At 39.7% G+C, this 16,248-nt stretch overlaps 1 protein-coding gene across 3 annotated transcripts in view; it reads left to right on the top strand.

Annotated features, from left to right (window-relative positions):
- Palld (palladin, cytoskeletal associated protein) overlaps window positions 1-16,248 on the top strand; it is a 316,862-nt gene that overhangs the window by 123,764 nt on the left and 176,850 nt on the right. For all 3 annotated transcript variants that reach the window (XM_090354212.1, XM_090354211.1, XM_090354210.1), the window contains 3 exons: window positions 5,126-5,192; window positions 10,059-10,164; window positions 12,730-12,804. In XM_090354212.1, the coding sequence (XP_090210338.1) occupies window positions 5,126-5,192; window positions 10,059-10,164; window positions 12,730-12,804 (248 nt within the window). The remainder of the gene's footprint in view (window positions 1-5,125; window positions 5,193-10,058; window positions 10,165-12,729; window positions 12,805-16,248) is intronic.

The raw sequence follows: 16,248 nt of genomic DNA, 5'->3' as shown, positions 1-16,248 counted from the left end.
AGATGATCCTGTTAAGATGGACAATAGGAATGGGCAATAAGAAGTCAGTGGAGAAGACTGGGGAATGGTTGCTCCAGCAGGAAGGAGGAAGTATAAAAGCCTGGATGGATGAGGAGGAACAGAAATGCCAAAGGAGCAGAAGAAATAGTCCAGTGACGTGGGTTTTGCAAGAGAAAATTAGAGTGAGATAGAGTCTTTACGTTTTTATTTGTGTGTATTAATTACAAGCAGGGGTTGCACTGTGACATTTCATTTCTGCACCGGCATATAGCCTACTTTGACGGGATTGATCCTCCTCTCTCACTCTGAGACACAGTTTTAGAAGAGGACAGGAATGGGCCTCAGGTGTAGTGTTTACTTGAGGGGAGCAGTCAGTGACCTCCAGGGCTAGATGGAAAAGAGACAGACCCAAGAATTTCACAATAGCAATAGGGAAGGTAAACAGGGACCAGTGAGATAAATAGAGGCAGCTCCACCTTCCACCACCACCTCTCTCCCTCAAGACTGTAAAATGATCACACAGATCACTGTGGTTTAAGAGTTCGGAAGGAGCCCCTGATGTGTGGAATAAAAGAACTGGATTGAACCAGATTGTGTGGCTAAGGGAGTCTGTAGATAGGGACAGAGGGGAAGGGCCTAACTCTGGGTGGGTTGGGGGTGGGGGGAGTTGGGAGATAGGTTCAGCAGAAATGCACAAACCAGATGCAGGTTAGCAGATTCTGCCTGATAGTTCTTGATAGGTTTCCATGCTGTACTCAGATAAAATGCACACCCCTGTGAATGACATTTAGAGTGTACTGTGCTATTGTATGGGGTAACTGTCCCTGCAGATCCTAGCAATGCGAAAGAAGCTCCGGATGGTTGGGGGGGATGGGGTCCCTGAAATGCCTCTAATATCTGATGGCAGACCAATAATCTAAGCATAGATTGCTTCTGCTAGATTTCAAACCCTGGGGAGGAGAATGTGAAGGAGTCTGAGCAGTTTGGGCCATTCTTCACAGTCTTTATTTTCATAACATTTTTCATAATATTTTATGAAGAGCTTAGTTCCTTGTTCTGTGACCTTGAACATTCAGTGGCTCTGGGATTTGGCTTCTTCCCCTACGCAATCGAGAAAATTAGATTCTTGTTAGGATTGAGTGAGTTGATTCCCTAGTGCTACCTGTCACATAGTACAGGCTATTATAACCAAAACAAAAACAATATGGTTCCATTTTTTAAAACTTTAAAATGTATAGATAAAAAATTATAGAATCACGGGTAATCGCATTGCCCTGTAATTCCTATCTTTTTTGTCTCCACCCCCTCTCTCTCTGCAATTATATTAAAAATTCACACACAAATGAAAATGGAAAAACTGCCAATACCTGATTTCTGTCCCCTACTTTTCCACTCAATCATGTACTTAGATGCATTTTGACCCGATTGTGGAGGAAGGGAATCTAACACTGAGAACTACCAATCATAGGAAGGGGTAGGGGAAAAGAAACTTTTGAAAATGAAATGTCTCATGCCAAACATGTGACAATTATGTCCATATGATATCCAGCTAGCAAGTCACTCTTAATACATGTGTTTGTCTAACTTTTTTGTACATACATATATTTCACTTTGCACTATCTATATTCTGTTATTGTTCTACTTATAGTAAGTAGAACAATATTTAACTAGTCTATCTTTTCTATTAATATGATTTTGTCAATATTAAGGTATTGTACAGATGGGTTATAGTCCCATAAGTCAGGTAATAATTATAATTTTATCTATTTTATTGTAAAGGTGATATACAGAGAGGTTATAGTTAAATAAGTCAGATAAAGAGTATAATTCTTCTTGGACACTGTTACATCTTCCTTCTCTTTTCCTCAGTTTCCCTCTCCTGCTCTTGTCCACCAGTAGCATAGTTCATTTTTTTACATAGTGTACAGAAAACTGTTTCTCCTTTCTCCCTGCTTTGAACCCTGTTTTCTTTTTTCTTTTTGATTTAACCTACTCTCTCAAACACCTCCTCCTGTCATAAACATTCCTTTTGCCTGACCTGCAGGTACACCACAGAGGAGTGGGGGGAGGGAGGGAAGGAGGGAGGGAGGGAGAGAGGGAGAACACTGGACAGAAGAGGGAGGAAGAATTGCCCCGAGGGGAAGGGAAGGAACTTGCTGGCCAGAACTGGAGGATTTGATCTGCCACCATCTGTTAGTGTCTCTGCCAGGACACCTGAGACAGAAGGTGACATTGAGATTTCACAAGGACTGGGCAGGTGCAGAAAAGATTCCAGGGATACAAGTCTTTTCTCTCCTTCTTTGGAAAGCAGCTAGCAAGAAAAGGAACCGAAATTACATCCTTTTATTTTTGCTTTTATTTGTTTCTTCTGCATGACTGGGGATCAAACCCAGGGCCATGGGCACAACAGGCAGGGACTCTACAACTGAGCGAAATCCTCAGCCCAAAAATGACTTCTTAAATACAGGGCATGAGAAGAAATTGTTTTAATTATTTTAAATGTTTGGAATCCAGTGAGCAACAGCTGCTTCTGTTTCTGATTTCTAACTACTTTGAGAGGGAAATGCATCTGGATAACTTCCATTAAGTCTCTCTCTCTCTCTCTCTCTCTCTCTCTCTCTCTCTCTCTCTCTCTCTCTCTCTCTCTCTCTCTCTCTCTCTCTCTCTCTCTCTCTCCTGGCTCTTTTCTCTCCTCTCCTCTCCTCTCCCTTCCTCTCCTCTCCTCCCCTCCCTTCTCCTCTCCTCTCCTCTCCTTTCCCTTCCTTACTAAATGGTTTTATGATTCCAATTTAATTGTTGCCTCCGGTTTCCTAGTTTTCCCTGCTCAGCTTCCCCCATCCCCTCCGGCCACGCAAACCACAGATTCCTTGCACACACATTCACTTCATGGATCACAACTTCCTCCTTGTACATAACCTTGTTTGAGTGGATCTTATTGCTCGTCCCTCGGCAAGGACCAGGCCATAGACTGCAGACACTTCAAAGCTAGTCCATTTCCACCCAGTGTCTCTACAGCTCGCTCCCATGGCTGCCCTACCAGCGCCTGCTTTTCTTTATCACATAGTCCACACCTTCCCTGCAAACAAGCTTCCTGCATTCCGGCAGAAGGTAAAGGCTGGTCCTAAGTAAACCCTGAGCTAAGCACACAAAGGAAGACAGACTGGCACCTTTCCCCTCTCACTGGACACTTAACACATATTTCATCCTCTCTCCTAGTGTGGGTTGCTTTACTAGAATAGGAAGTCCACAAGGGCAGGGATTTGCATGTGCACGTGTGTGCATGAGTTGTGTGTACACGTGTGCATACACAAGCCAACTCTGCTGCACTATTCACATTTCCTGTGCCTCATATACTACTGAGTGTATCAGTTCTCTAGACTCGTATTGAATGTGTTCTCTGTGGATTAAGATTAAATGAAGCATAGGGGAAAGGGAATAAGCCAGATTCACCCTGGACAGGGTAGGACTGTTTAGTGAGGCACAACAGCATTGGGCATAAACCTTCCAGTGGGTATGAAAGCTGTGCAAGGGTTGGATCTGGGCTTATATGGCATCTGAGCAAGGAGGCAGAAGTTAACAAACAAACAAAAAAGCCATTAGGTCTCGGGAGATGAGGGTTTTCAGTTGGGCCCCCAGTGGAATGTTTATAGCCAGACTTCAGTGGATTGCCCTGCCTGATGCAGCAGTCTGCGTGTATCTGGCTTGCCTGACATCTGTATAGACCTGGGGAAATAGGATGGGGATCAATCCTTCATATTCCATCTTTAGATACGTAAAAGGATTGGTCCAAGAGAGAAGAGGTGAGTCCTTCAGCAAGTCCTGGCCAAAGAGAGTTTACCAAATCAGATTGGAAATCATGAAGACCTTTTGTCTGTCAGTTTAGGGAAGTTTTCATTTCCTGAGACTTCTGCATCATAGTTTGTTAACAGGAAAGGTGTGCTTTAAGAGAATTACTCTTAAATAAGGCAAAGTTAAACCTGGGAGGCAGTGAAATCAGATAAGACTGTGTAGTACAGTAACTACTGAGACTGTGTCTGTTTGTATAAACATGTACAGAAGTTTATGTACTTCATTATCTTAAGCTTCTCTGAAAAGTAAACACTAAAGGTGTCAAGTGTTTTTTTAAGAAAATAACTCACTAAGCTTCTGTACTATTTAATGATTTTTCTATAAGGATGTATTCATTAGGATAATTGAAATGGCAAAAATGAAATGTAATTCATGAGGGAAACGTTGTCAATTTACATTTAACCACTAAATCCATCCCTTAAAATCTCTTAAAATTACTTAAAATCTCTTGATGCATACTATATAAATATTGAGATAGGAAAATTTACAAAAAACAGTTGTGACCATTAATTCAGGCATAGTGGCAATACAATGAGTTTGAAAGAAAGAAAGGGCATAAGCCAAAATGAAAAGAATGAACCCTCTATCATAATCAATTTTACTAAAGTATCAGAAAGTATCTTCTGATTACTTATGAGTGATGATGCCACACCATTTACAGTATGGATTTTGTTATACAGAGTCATTTTCATAGTTTTTTTTAATGTATAGTGGGGTTACAGTTATATTCACCAGATAGAAGGTGCATTACTTCTCACACATGGGTACCCCTTCCCTTGAGAGGGACACAGTGCTATAAAGGCAAGTGATGATAAGTCTGGCTCTAAAAGCATATTGCTTTCAAGAATGCTGTTTCAAGTAATTCTGGATTTTTTTTAATGATCTTCAAAAGAAGCAGTAAATAAAAATAATTTGATCCTTTATTGTTCTCTATTTCATTGTATATTAAAGAAAAATAAGACTTTGTATGTTACTGCTTTTAAAAGAAATGGGAAAAGGAAGGGTGACCAAATGCAGTCATTATATTTATTGTGTTTTATGTAAAGCATTTTGAACTATGTAACTTTAGAGTATGGATGAGAGGGAGGGGTAACATGGAAGGGGTGACATCGGACAGGATGGATTGTACTTACTGTACTCACAACCTGACTTATGGGATTGAAACCTCTTTGTACAACTATTTAACAATAATACTTTTAAATGAAAATCATTATTTAGAAATTGTAAATGCCACTGACATCTTAACTTTTTCATTTGTCCTTAAATGTTTTCCCAGGAGCCAGTTCCACGGATTCTGACAGTGACAGCTTAGCCTTCCGATCAAAAGCTGGAGCAATGCCACAGTAAGTGCCTCTGATTTGCTGGATTATCTGCATAACAAAGAATGTCAATTGTTGGGCTGGGAGTTTGGCCTAGTGGTAAAGTGCTTGCCTAGCATGCGCGAAGAACTGGGTTCAATTCCTCATTACCACATACATAGAAAAAAGCCAGAAGTGGTGCTGAGGCTCAAGTGGTAGAGCTCTAGCCTTGAGAAAGCCCAGGACTGGCAAAAAAAAAAAAAGAATGTCAGTTGTTGAGATTTGAATCCAAGAGTGATAGGTTTGGACTGGCACAGTTAACTCTTGCCCATCAGAAATCAAACATTTGAACCTGGGTCACAATTTTTAACTTAAAAATTGGAACTTTGGCCGGACATAGTGGTCCATTCTTATAATCCTAGCTATTCAAGAGGCTGAAATCTGAGGATCTTGGTTCAAAGCCACCCCAGGAACTAAAGTTCATGAGATTCTTATCTACAATTAACCACCATAAAACTGGAAGTGGTGCTGTGGCTCAAGGGGTAGGGCGACAGCCTTGAGATGAAGAGCTCAGGGACAACACCCAGGCCCTGACAAAAATAATTGGAACTTTGAAGTCTGCATTTCATCATCAATGTGCCGAACCTACCAATGTTAAGTGCAGTAGCAACACTGAACTGATTTGCAAGTTAAGCATTTGTCACATGGTGAGAAAAATCAGTTAAATCATTGCCAAGATGTAAACAAAGACCAAAAACTTAGATAAAATCTATTACTGGCTAAATCTTGTACCATCAAGATTACAAAGTTGGGGCCAGGAGTTTGGCCTACTGGTTAAAGTGCTTGCCTAGCATGCGCGAAGAGGTTCAATTCCTTGGTACCACAAACATACAAAAAAAAAAGCTGGAAGTGGTGCTGAGGCTCAAGTGGTAGAGCTCTAGCCTTGAGAAAGTCCAAGGACAGTGCTCAGGCCCTGAGCTCAAGCCCAGGACTGGAAAAAAAAAAAGATTACAAAGTTTAGTTATTTCTACAAAAACATATGGACTGCTAAGAAAAATGTTACTATCTTCATTCATTTGCAAAAATAAAATCTACTAAAATGTTGTAGAAAACACCATTAATTCTGATGTACATTGACAAATGTATTTATTTGTTGCGCTAGCTACCTTGATCTGATGAAGAGACACTATATACATATAAAAAAAATCCACAGTTAAAATAATACAATTGTAATAAATAAGCCAGGTGCTGATGACTCTGCAACCCTAGCTACTCAGGAGGCTGAAATCTGAGGATCCCAGTTCAAAGCCAACCCAGGCGGCAAAGTCCATGAGACTCTTATCTCCAACTAATGACCAGAAAATCAGAAATGGAGCTGTGGCTCAAAGTGGCAGTGTGCTAGCCGTAAGCAAAAGAGCTCAGGGACAGCACCTAGGCTCAGAGTTCAGAACATACAACCTACCAAAAAAGAAATTATATCCATTCTACCAAATATTCACTGATGCTAGAGATACCTTATAATACATATTTTTCCATCATTGATTTCAAATAGAGTTCAAGCTAAACACATGCCTACAAGTCCCAGCACACAGGATAATAAGGCAAGTGAATAGAGAGCTGGGCTCTATTTGAGCCTGGGCTCAAATCCACAAAGTACAAATTCAGTGATGTCACAGGACTTGCTTGAGATTGCACAGTCAGCCCTTCAACGATGGCAAAAATTCTTCTTCCCCTTTCCATTATCTATGCACTAAGACAAAAATTCCAAGATACTCTCAACAAAATTAGAATCCAGCACAAGCATATCTGCTAGGCCTAAAATAGACAAAGAAAACGTTTAGTTAAATATAGGTCCCTAATCATAAAGATTTCAGATATCTCTCTAGGGATAAACATTGGACATCTGCCAAGGATTTAATTTTCTATTTGGGTTTTGAAGGTTAGTACCTTAGGATCTTTACCAAGTGATGAGTTAACTCTAACTAGTTTTCTTTCCATTGTGTATTTATTTTTCTAAATATCTAGAAAGTATATAGGATGCAAATATCCACCACAGGTATTTTAGCTATAGATTGTTGAGTTCCAGTTTCTGAAATGATTGTAGTTGAATGAAGTATATACAACAGTTTACATTCCCACCAACAGTATAGTAGCATTCCCTTCTGTCCACATCCCCACTAGCATCTGCTATAATTTGTTTTCTTGTTATTGGCCATTCTAATTGGGGTGAGGTAGAATCTCAATACAGTTTGATTTGCATTTATGACTAGAGATGTTCAACATTTCTTCACGTGCCTATTGGCTATTCTTATGTTTTCTCCAGAGAAATCTCTTTTTAAATTCTCTAGTCCACTCATTATTGGAGTGGTTGTTTCTTTAAGGATTTGTTAAGTTTTTGAACTCTAGGTATATTTTTATATGAAGCCTTTGTCCATTGTATGGCTAGTGAAGATCTCCCAATTTGGGCTATTTATCGTGCTAGCTATGTCCTTTGCCATACAGAAGCTCTGCAGTTTAATGTGATCTCATTTATCCAGCCTTTCTTTGGTTGTGCTTCTGGAGCTTTATTTAGGAAGTTTCTACCTGTGTCAAAGAACCCTAGCGTATCCCCTATCCCCTCCTGTAACATTTCCAGAGAGTATCTGCTCTTACCTCAAGGTCTTTGATCCATTTGGGGTTGATACTGGTGCAGGGGGATATATAAGAATCTAACCTTCCATTTTGTACATGAGTATAGCCAATTCTGCCAGCATCATTTGTTGAAGAGGCCGTCTTTCTTCTGATAATTTCTGCTCCCTTATCAAAGATTAAGTAGCCATAGGTCTGTGAGGGATAATTTCTGGGTCTTCAATTTGATACCATTGGTCCTTGGGCCTGTTTATGTGCTGGTACAAACCAAGCTGGTTTTCTATAACTACAGCTTTATAACAGAGTTTGAAGTTTCATATTAATATTCCCTCCAGCACTGGTCTTTCGGCTAAGGATTGTTTTTATATTTCGGGGTCTTCTATTATTCTACATGAATTTTTGGATTGCTTCTTCTATTTCATTAAAGAATGTTGTTGGGATACAGAAGGGTATGGCATTGAATTTGTTACTAGCTTTTGGTAGTATTGCCATTTTCACAATGTTTATCCTCCCTATCCAGGAGCATGGGACGTTTTCCACTTCCTTAAATCTGCCTTAATTTCCTTTTTCAGGTTTTAAAGTTTTCATCATAGAGGTCTTTCACCTCTTGGGTTAAATTAACTCCTAGATATTTTTAGGCTAGTAGAAAATCTATTGCTTTTCTGACTTCAGCCTTGCTCTCTCATTGTTGGCATACAGAAAAGGTATGGATGTTGTGGGTCAATTTTATTCCCTGCTACTTTGCCAACCTTTATATCAGCTCAAGTAACTTGGGAGAGGAGTCTTTGGGATTCTTTAAATACAGGATCATGTCATCTTTCCCTATTTGGATCCCCTTTATGTTTGCTTCTTGCCTCATTGCTCTCGCTTGGAATTCCAATGCTATATTGAGGAGCAATGGAGAGAGCAGACACCCTTGTCTCATTCCTGGTTTTAGAGGAAATGCTTTCACCTCTTCACCATCAAGTATAATGCTAGCTGTAGGCTTGTCATACACAGCCTTTATTATATTGAGGAATGTTCCATGGATTCTTAGTTTCTCCAGAGCTTTAATCATAAAGGGGTATTGGATCTTGTCAAATTCTTTTTTCTGTGTCTATTGAGTTCTGGAAAGTAATGTGAAGGCTCCTCAAAAGACTAGAGCTCCCCTATGATCCAGCACTCCTACTCCTGGGCATTTACTCAAACAGTCACACACAAGGCTGCACTAAAACACCAGCACAATCACATTCATTGTAGCATTATTTGCCATAGCTAAGATATGAAATCAACCTAGATACCCCTTAGTAAATGAATGGATCAAGAAAATGTGCTATGTACACACAATAAGATTTTTCACTTACATTAGAAAGAATACATCACCCCATTCTTAAGGAAATGAAAAGACTTAGAAAAAATTCACATGACGAAGCCAGACCCAAAGAAACATAAGCTTCATGTTTTCCCTCATTTGTAATTAGTATGTGTCTAGAATAGTCCTAGCAGAGGACCAAAGTGTGTGTCTCTCTCTCTCTGTGTCTCTGTCTCTGTCTCTGTCTCTCTCTGTCTCTGTCTCTGTCTCTGTCTCTGTCTCTCTCTCTGTCTGTCTCTCTCTCTCTCTCTCTCTCTCTCTCTCTCTCTCTCTCTCTCTCTCTCTCTCTCTCTCTCTCTCTCTCTCTCTCTCTCTCTCTCTCTGGAAAGAATTCCAAGATACAGAAACAAGAGGGTCTTTTGTTGTTGTTTTTGTTGTTTAATGTGCTGTGTGAAGTTATTTCTTTTTTCCTTTTTGCCCCCCCCCACCAACCCTTTGGTTTATCCCCTGTTGTCATTGTTTTTTTATTTGGGTGTTCTGTGTCTTGTATATATGTTTACCTGATTTGGGGGAGGGAAGGGGAACAACAAACCAATGCAACAGTGATATACACAAAACAGTATGTTGGAAATGAACTTTACAATTTGGGGGGAAAAAAGGGAGAGGGAAAGTGGGAAAAAATGAGGAAGAGGGTAACAATGTTCAACAAGAAATAATGTAATCCTTACCTTACTGATATAACTATAACAACTTTATACATTACCCTTAATAAAATATTTTTTAAAAAAGGAAGTCAAGATAAAAAGTGAGAGAGAAGGTCAATGTATACCACATTTCCTTCATGCGTTCTTGATTAAAGGTACCAAGGCCAGTCCCATAGCTGAACAACACACATATACACACACACACAAAGTCTTCTGTAGAAATATTTCAAAAGATAATTTCTACTGAGGAAAAGTTCTAACTGAACTCTTGCTTCTGCATTTTCCCAGAGCTCAAAAGAAAACGACTTCTGTTTCCTTGACGATAGGAGCATCTTCTCCAAAGACCGGAGTGACCACAGCTGTGATTCAGCCATTGTCAATCCCTGTTCAACAGGTAACTGTGCCAGAGCCACAGGAGTTGATTCGTGTTTAGACTGTGACATTGATTTTTTTCCAGCACATTCCACTGAAATGGTTTGGGGTTTTATTGTTGGTTTTGTTTGCTTGTTTGTTTTCTGGTTTTGTTTTGGGCAGTCATAGGGCTTGAACTCAGTGCCTGGTTATTGTCCCGAGCTTTACCCACTCAAGATTAGTGCTCTACCCGTACTACCAGCACAGCTCCCCTTACAGCTTTGTAGTGGTTAATTGGAGATAAGAATCTCACAGACTTTCCTGCATGAGCTGTCTTTGAACCATGGTTCTCCAATCTCAGTCTCCTGAATAACTTGGATTATTGCTGTGAGCCACCAGTACCTGATTCACCATACTTTTTTGTTTAAGATAGAACAGTAATAGATCTTACTGGGACTTAATCCTTGGTGTGTTTACTCTGAAAATTACAAAAAAAATCAGTATCTGTATGTCATTTATGTATGTGCATCTTTAAATACAATACCCTTGAAATGTGAACCCATCCTTGATTGAGGAATATGTCACAGTCACATCATAGTGCCTTCCATCTGCCTTGAATATCTATCTTTTGAGCATTCAGAGATGTCTCAGTAACTGCAGTGCATGATACATAGTAAAGACATATGGGTTGACAAACTTGAAGAATCAACCAGTAGAAGTTACCCAAAGATATCATAGCTAATAGAGATTTCCTCTAAACCCCAAGCCATACTGAAATACCCAGCACTATCTCTGATTAAATGCATGCTTAGATGTTGAAATACTGACACATGGTGATTTAAATGCTAAACACTGTACTCCATATTCCATGGCAGAAAAAAAAATCAACATCACTTCCAATTTATCTGAGAAATAGGAAAAACAAACCAAAAGTACCTCTTGAATGTGGACGAGTCTATTAAGATGTAACATAAATCTAAAAACAGAAAGACACATTTATTGATAGATGTTGATACTATAAGGATGTGAAGAGTACATTTTCAAATGGTTTTAATACAACAGGAACACTAAACGTTATTGCACTCCCATTTTTACAGCTTTGTGAATGAAGTACTTAGAGGAATTCTATCATTTCTTTGCTGCAGACCCTCAGACATAAATATGACCACCCTGAAGCCAGACCGCCTAGGTTCAAATCCAAGCTCTCCCTCTTACTAAGGGACTTTGAGGAAATAATGCAATCTTCTTGTGCCTGCTTTGTTCATCTGTAAAATTGAAATGTTAATGCCACCCACCCTGTAGGGTTATCATGAAGATTCAGCTGAGTACATCTTGACATGACACTTGAAACAGTGTGGCACAAATAGGTTCATATTTCTCAGTAGACTCAGAAGACAGTGAAAGATGAAACCTAGATCTCCTGAATTATAAGCCAGTGAAGTCTTACAGAAATAATGAATGAACATAGAAATAATAAAGTCCGTTATTAGCATTTCTACAGTTCTGCCAACCCTTCTCCTGACGTCCTGTGGCTCATTTAGACACATAATATCACATCAGCATTTGGGGATAAAAAGCCGGAGTACTTGCCTAGCATGCCCAAAGCCCTGGGCTCGATTCCTCAATACTACACATACTGAAAAGGCCAGAAATGGTGCTGTGGCTCAAGTGGCAGAGCAGTAGCCTTGAGAAAAAAGTGTCCAAGGACAGTGCCCAGGCCCTGAGGTCAAGCTCCAGGACTGGCAAAAAAAAAAAAAAGGCTACCAACAACTTATAAAAGATTATTTGAACAGGGGCGGGGAATTTGGCCTAGTGGTAGAGTGCTTGCCTCGCATGCATGAAGACCCGGGTTCGATTCCTCGGTACCACATACATAGCAAAAAGCCAGAAGTGGTGCTGAAGCTCAAGTGGTAGAGTGCTAGCCTTGAGAAAATCCAAGGACAGTGCTCAAGCCCTGAGCCCAAGCCCAGGACTGGCAAAAAAAAAAAAAGAAAAGATTATTTGAACATAAGCAGTCATGCACACACACACACAAAAATTATTTGTTGCCAGTCTGTTTCAGCACCTTTTGTTGCTGTTGTTGTTGTTGTTGGGGGGGGGTGGCACATCAAAAAGAATTTTCTTTTTTCCTTATTTTCAGTAACAACTTCATTGAAAGAATATAAGGTTTAAAAAAATAACACAGGGCCCTGTTTTGATCATTTACTTTGCCTTCCATTGCCAATATCTTATGCTCTTGACTCAACAAATCCAGGTTGTATTTTAAAATAAAATATAGCATCTGTGTGAACTTCTAAAAATGACCCCTGTGGAAGTCCCACACACAGAAATCCATTTGGTAATAGCATTGAAGAGCTCCCAGAGCCTCTGGGACCTAAGGGAACTTTTACCTTGAATATCCTTTTGAACAGAGAAGAGTAACAGATGTGAAACAGGGAAGTAGAACAAGGTCTATACTGTCAGAGAAGTCGAGTGTGTGCTGTATGGCGGTACGTTCATTCACTCATTTCATTCAAGTGGAGCCATCCCCAAAATGAAAGGTTACTTTAGCTCATCCCAGTAGCCATTTATATATTGAGAATCTGATCCGTATTCTCTGCTCTTCTAGGTTCACAGTCCAACTGCACATCTTTGTAGGACCGATGGAACCATGGCAGCCTGCTTTCCTCCTGTTTTTACAAAGGTCTGACAGCTGGAAATCTCATTTACCGTGTTTGCTTTCGTCTTTAAATTTCATTCACATGTGGCTTCTTACATGCAGCAGCCTTTCAAAATTAAAATGAACAGATCCAGACACTTAATTTGTTCCCTTTGGGAGTACAAAGGCATTTGTTGACCTGCTGGGGGCCTGTGGCCTTGGGGAAGGTCTAAGAGATGAGGGTGGGAAATAAAGCTGATCTAGTGGGAAAGTGAGGACAGACAAGAGAAAATAACACAGAGACTTTCTTCCCGTTAGGTGAGAGACCTAACACAAAGGAATAAATTTCCTAAGACCCCTGCAACCTACCTTTTCTCTTCTCTTCTACCCTTCTTTTTTTGTGGAGAAATTTATGAAACATTATTGAAAGTTGTGTTTAAAGACCAAATAAATGGTTAGAGATACCATTCTTGTAGACTGGAAAGACCATAAAGTCCTTGGTTATATAGTTAGTATAAATCTTGCTAAAAATCCCAATAAGACTTTCATTTCTGTTTATTCTTTGGTATATAATTTAGCGACCTGATTCTTAAAAAAATGTTAGGAATTTTTTAATGGCTAAATATAGCTAGGGCACTACTAGAGAAATAACAAAACAAGGTCATCCTAGAAAAGGAAAAGGATGTGTCCTGTGAGCTATCAAGACTTTCTAAAGGATATTGAGGTTTAGTTGAGAATCCTTAATCCAAAATGCCCCCAATATCCCATACTCTTTAAGCACTGACATGGAAAGTGTGGGAAATTCCACACTTTACCTCATGTTCCGGGCAGTGACCAAAGCTTAGCTGAACTCAAAATATTGTATAAAAGTGTTTTTAGTCAGGTGCTGATAGTTCAAATCTATAATGCTAGCTACTCAGGAGAATGAGATCTGAGGGTCATAGCTCGAAGCCAGACTGGCAGAAAAGTCTCCCTGAGACTCCTATCTCCAAGTAACCACTCAAAGCCTGGAAGTGGAGCTGTGACTCAAAGTAGTAGAGACTAGTCATTAGCAACAGAGCTCAGAAACAGTGCCCAGACCCTAAGTTTATGCCCCACAACTAACAATATATATACATATAAATTTATATATATGTATATATATATCTTCAAGCTATGCATAACATATATTTATGGAACATTAGTGAAATCCATGTTTGGCCTTTGGGCATTCCCAAAATGTGTGTGTATGTGTGCATGCGTGTGCGTGTGTGTGTGTGTGTGTGTGTAAATATTACCAAAATCCGAAAACAAAATCCTGACTACAAAATACTTCTGGTCTCAGGTATTTTGGACAAAAGATAATAGACCTGTATTATCATACGGCCATGAGGCTTAACAAATTGATAAAGTAATCAGAACAGAGCTCACAAAATACTTCAATACTCATGAGAACTTTCAGCTCACTGGGGAAAGAATTAATTTTTCAGCAGAGATGAAAAGGAAGTTAAACTGGACTCTTGTCTTATACTTTTCATTCAAATCAATTTTAAGTAAACTAAGGACAGACATATAAGAAAAATCTATGAAACTTCTGTGAGACAGTAGCAAAGCTTCTTCATTATCTTCCTGTGGTTTTGTTTCTTCTGCAACAAGACTGAATTCAAACTTCACTCAACATTATTTAGTGTTTCCAGTAAGCACAGAGAACAAATGATAACAGTGGATAGCGACTCTAAAACTCCCCTCCTAGATAAGCTAACAACAGCCAAAAATAGGTCATGAAAAACCATAACAAGAGCTGTGTTACTGTAACAGCCTTCAAAGTCTTCCTCTAATTCTCAGAACAGGCAGCATTTGTTGGGGTGACTCTTCCACCTCCACACTTACAATGTAAGGTAAGTTTTGTACAAGCAGCTTCTCAGCATCATCACCAGGAAGGCCATGATAACAAATGCAACATTACCAAAGACACACATGGTTTGAAGGTATCAGAGCACAATATCACTCTTCATTTAAACGAAGTCCATGGTGAGAATAGAAGGGATGTAGACAATGCTGCTGTTTTCTTTTCCTTCACTGTGCAGTTACACTGTAGCGTCATCATACATGCAATTGCTACCAATTTTTTTCTAATTACTACCAGGAAGCCTCTAAACAAACATTGTTTCCTCCATTTCATTCTTTAGTCAACCTTTTTGGGGATGGGGGATAAAAAATGGTTACTAGGGGTTTGAACTCAGGGCCTTGAGCTTGCTCAGCATACTCATTCAGCTGCTATCTTACCATTTGAAACATACCCCCAGCCTGGCTTTTGATGATTATTTTGAAGATAAGATGGGCAGTTTTCTTCCTGGCTTGAACCACATTATATGGATTTCAGCCTCCAGAGAAGCTAGGATTACAGGCATGTACCACCAGTGTCTAGGTCTTTAGTTATCTGGTCCCCTTCCCAAAAGAAAATCGAGTGTTCTGTCTGCTAACAATGTGGCATGAAAACACTAAGACTAAATAGTTGTATTTTTGTGTAGATTGATTTTTAAGAAATCTCAAACTGAGGAGTCACTAGAAGTCTAAGGCACTGTTCCTGGGCAGTTCTGGCCTTTGCATCTCTGTCTGGACTGGGGTGCATCTGCTCTGTCAGAGTTGTGCTCCTTTCTTGTATTTGTTTCTCCTCTTCCCTTGTAGGCAACTTGGGTTTCTGCTTTGCAGGATCTACTGTAGGTTTGGCTCCCTAGTTTAGAAAATAATCATGCTGATGCCCTCTGGAACTCAAAGTACCCTTGATTTTTGTCCCCACCACCCCCAACACACACTCCACCTCCCGTGAGCACCTCCTTTCTTTCCCTTGGCCATGACAGTGGTGGTTTCTCAGACTCCTCTGGAAAACTTCAATTGCACAACCAGCCCAAGGCAAAGCCATCCTTGCTTCTGCCCATGGGCCTGGCAGACTAAAGAGCTTGGCTCCTGCCAGAGAGCTGGTGTGTGAACTGTAATACTCTGGATGTGCAGATACACATGCACAGGAGATAGCCATCTTCATAGCACATCTTCCCTTCAGCCCTCTGAGGAACTACAAAGTCAGGTAGACAGAAAGATAGATAAATAGATAGATAGAGAGACAGAGAGATAGATAGGTAGATAGATAGATAGATAGATAGATAGATAGATAGATAGATAGATAGATAGATAGATAGATAGATGTTGAAACACCCAAGAATAAAAACATAAGAATTAAATGTAAATGTGATCCAAGTATATCATATTATGTGCATGTATGAAAATGTTACTATGAAACCCCTTGGTACTGTACAAGTTAATATATACTAATAAAAAGAAAGAAAACAGAGAAAAATAGGAACACTTACAAAAAAATCAAAACTCTGAGGATTCCTAGATCCTTTGCTGAATGGATGAACCATTCAGTGTTTACAGGGCTTCTCCTTATATTCCAAAGGGTCCTTCTACTGGAACAACAAGCCATGACCTTTGTCAAGATAATTGTGTGTG

Source organism: Megascapheus bottae, chromosome 20, assembly GCF_031878675.1.
Source record: "Megascapheus bottae isolate mThoBot1 chromosome 20, mThoBot2.hap1, whole genome shotgun sequence".
NCBI lineage: Eukaryota > Metazoa > Chordata > Mammalia > Rodentia > Geomyidae > Megascapheus > Megascapheus bottae.
This window is presented reverse-complemented; position numbering and strand designations above follow the sequence as displayed.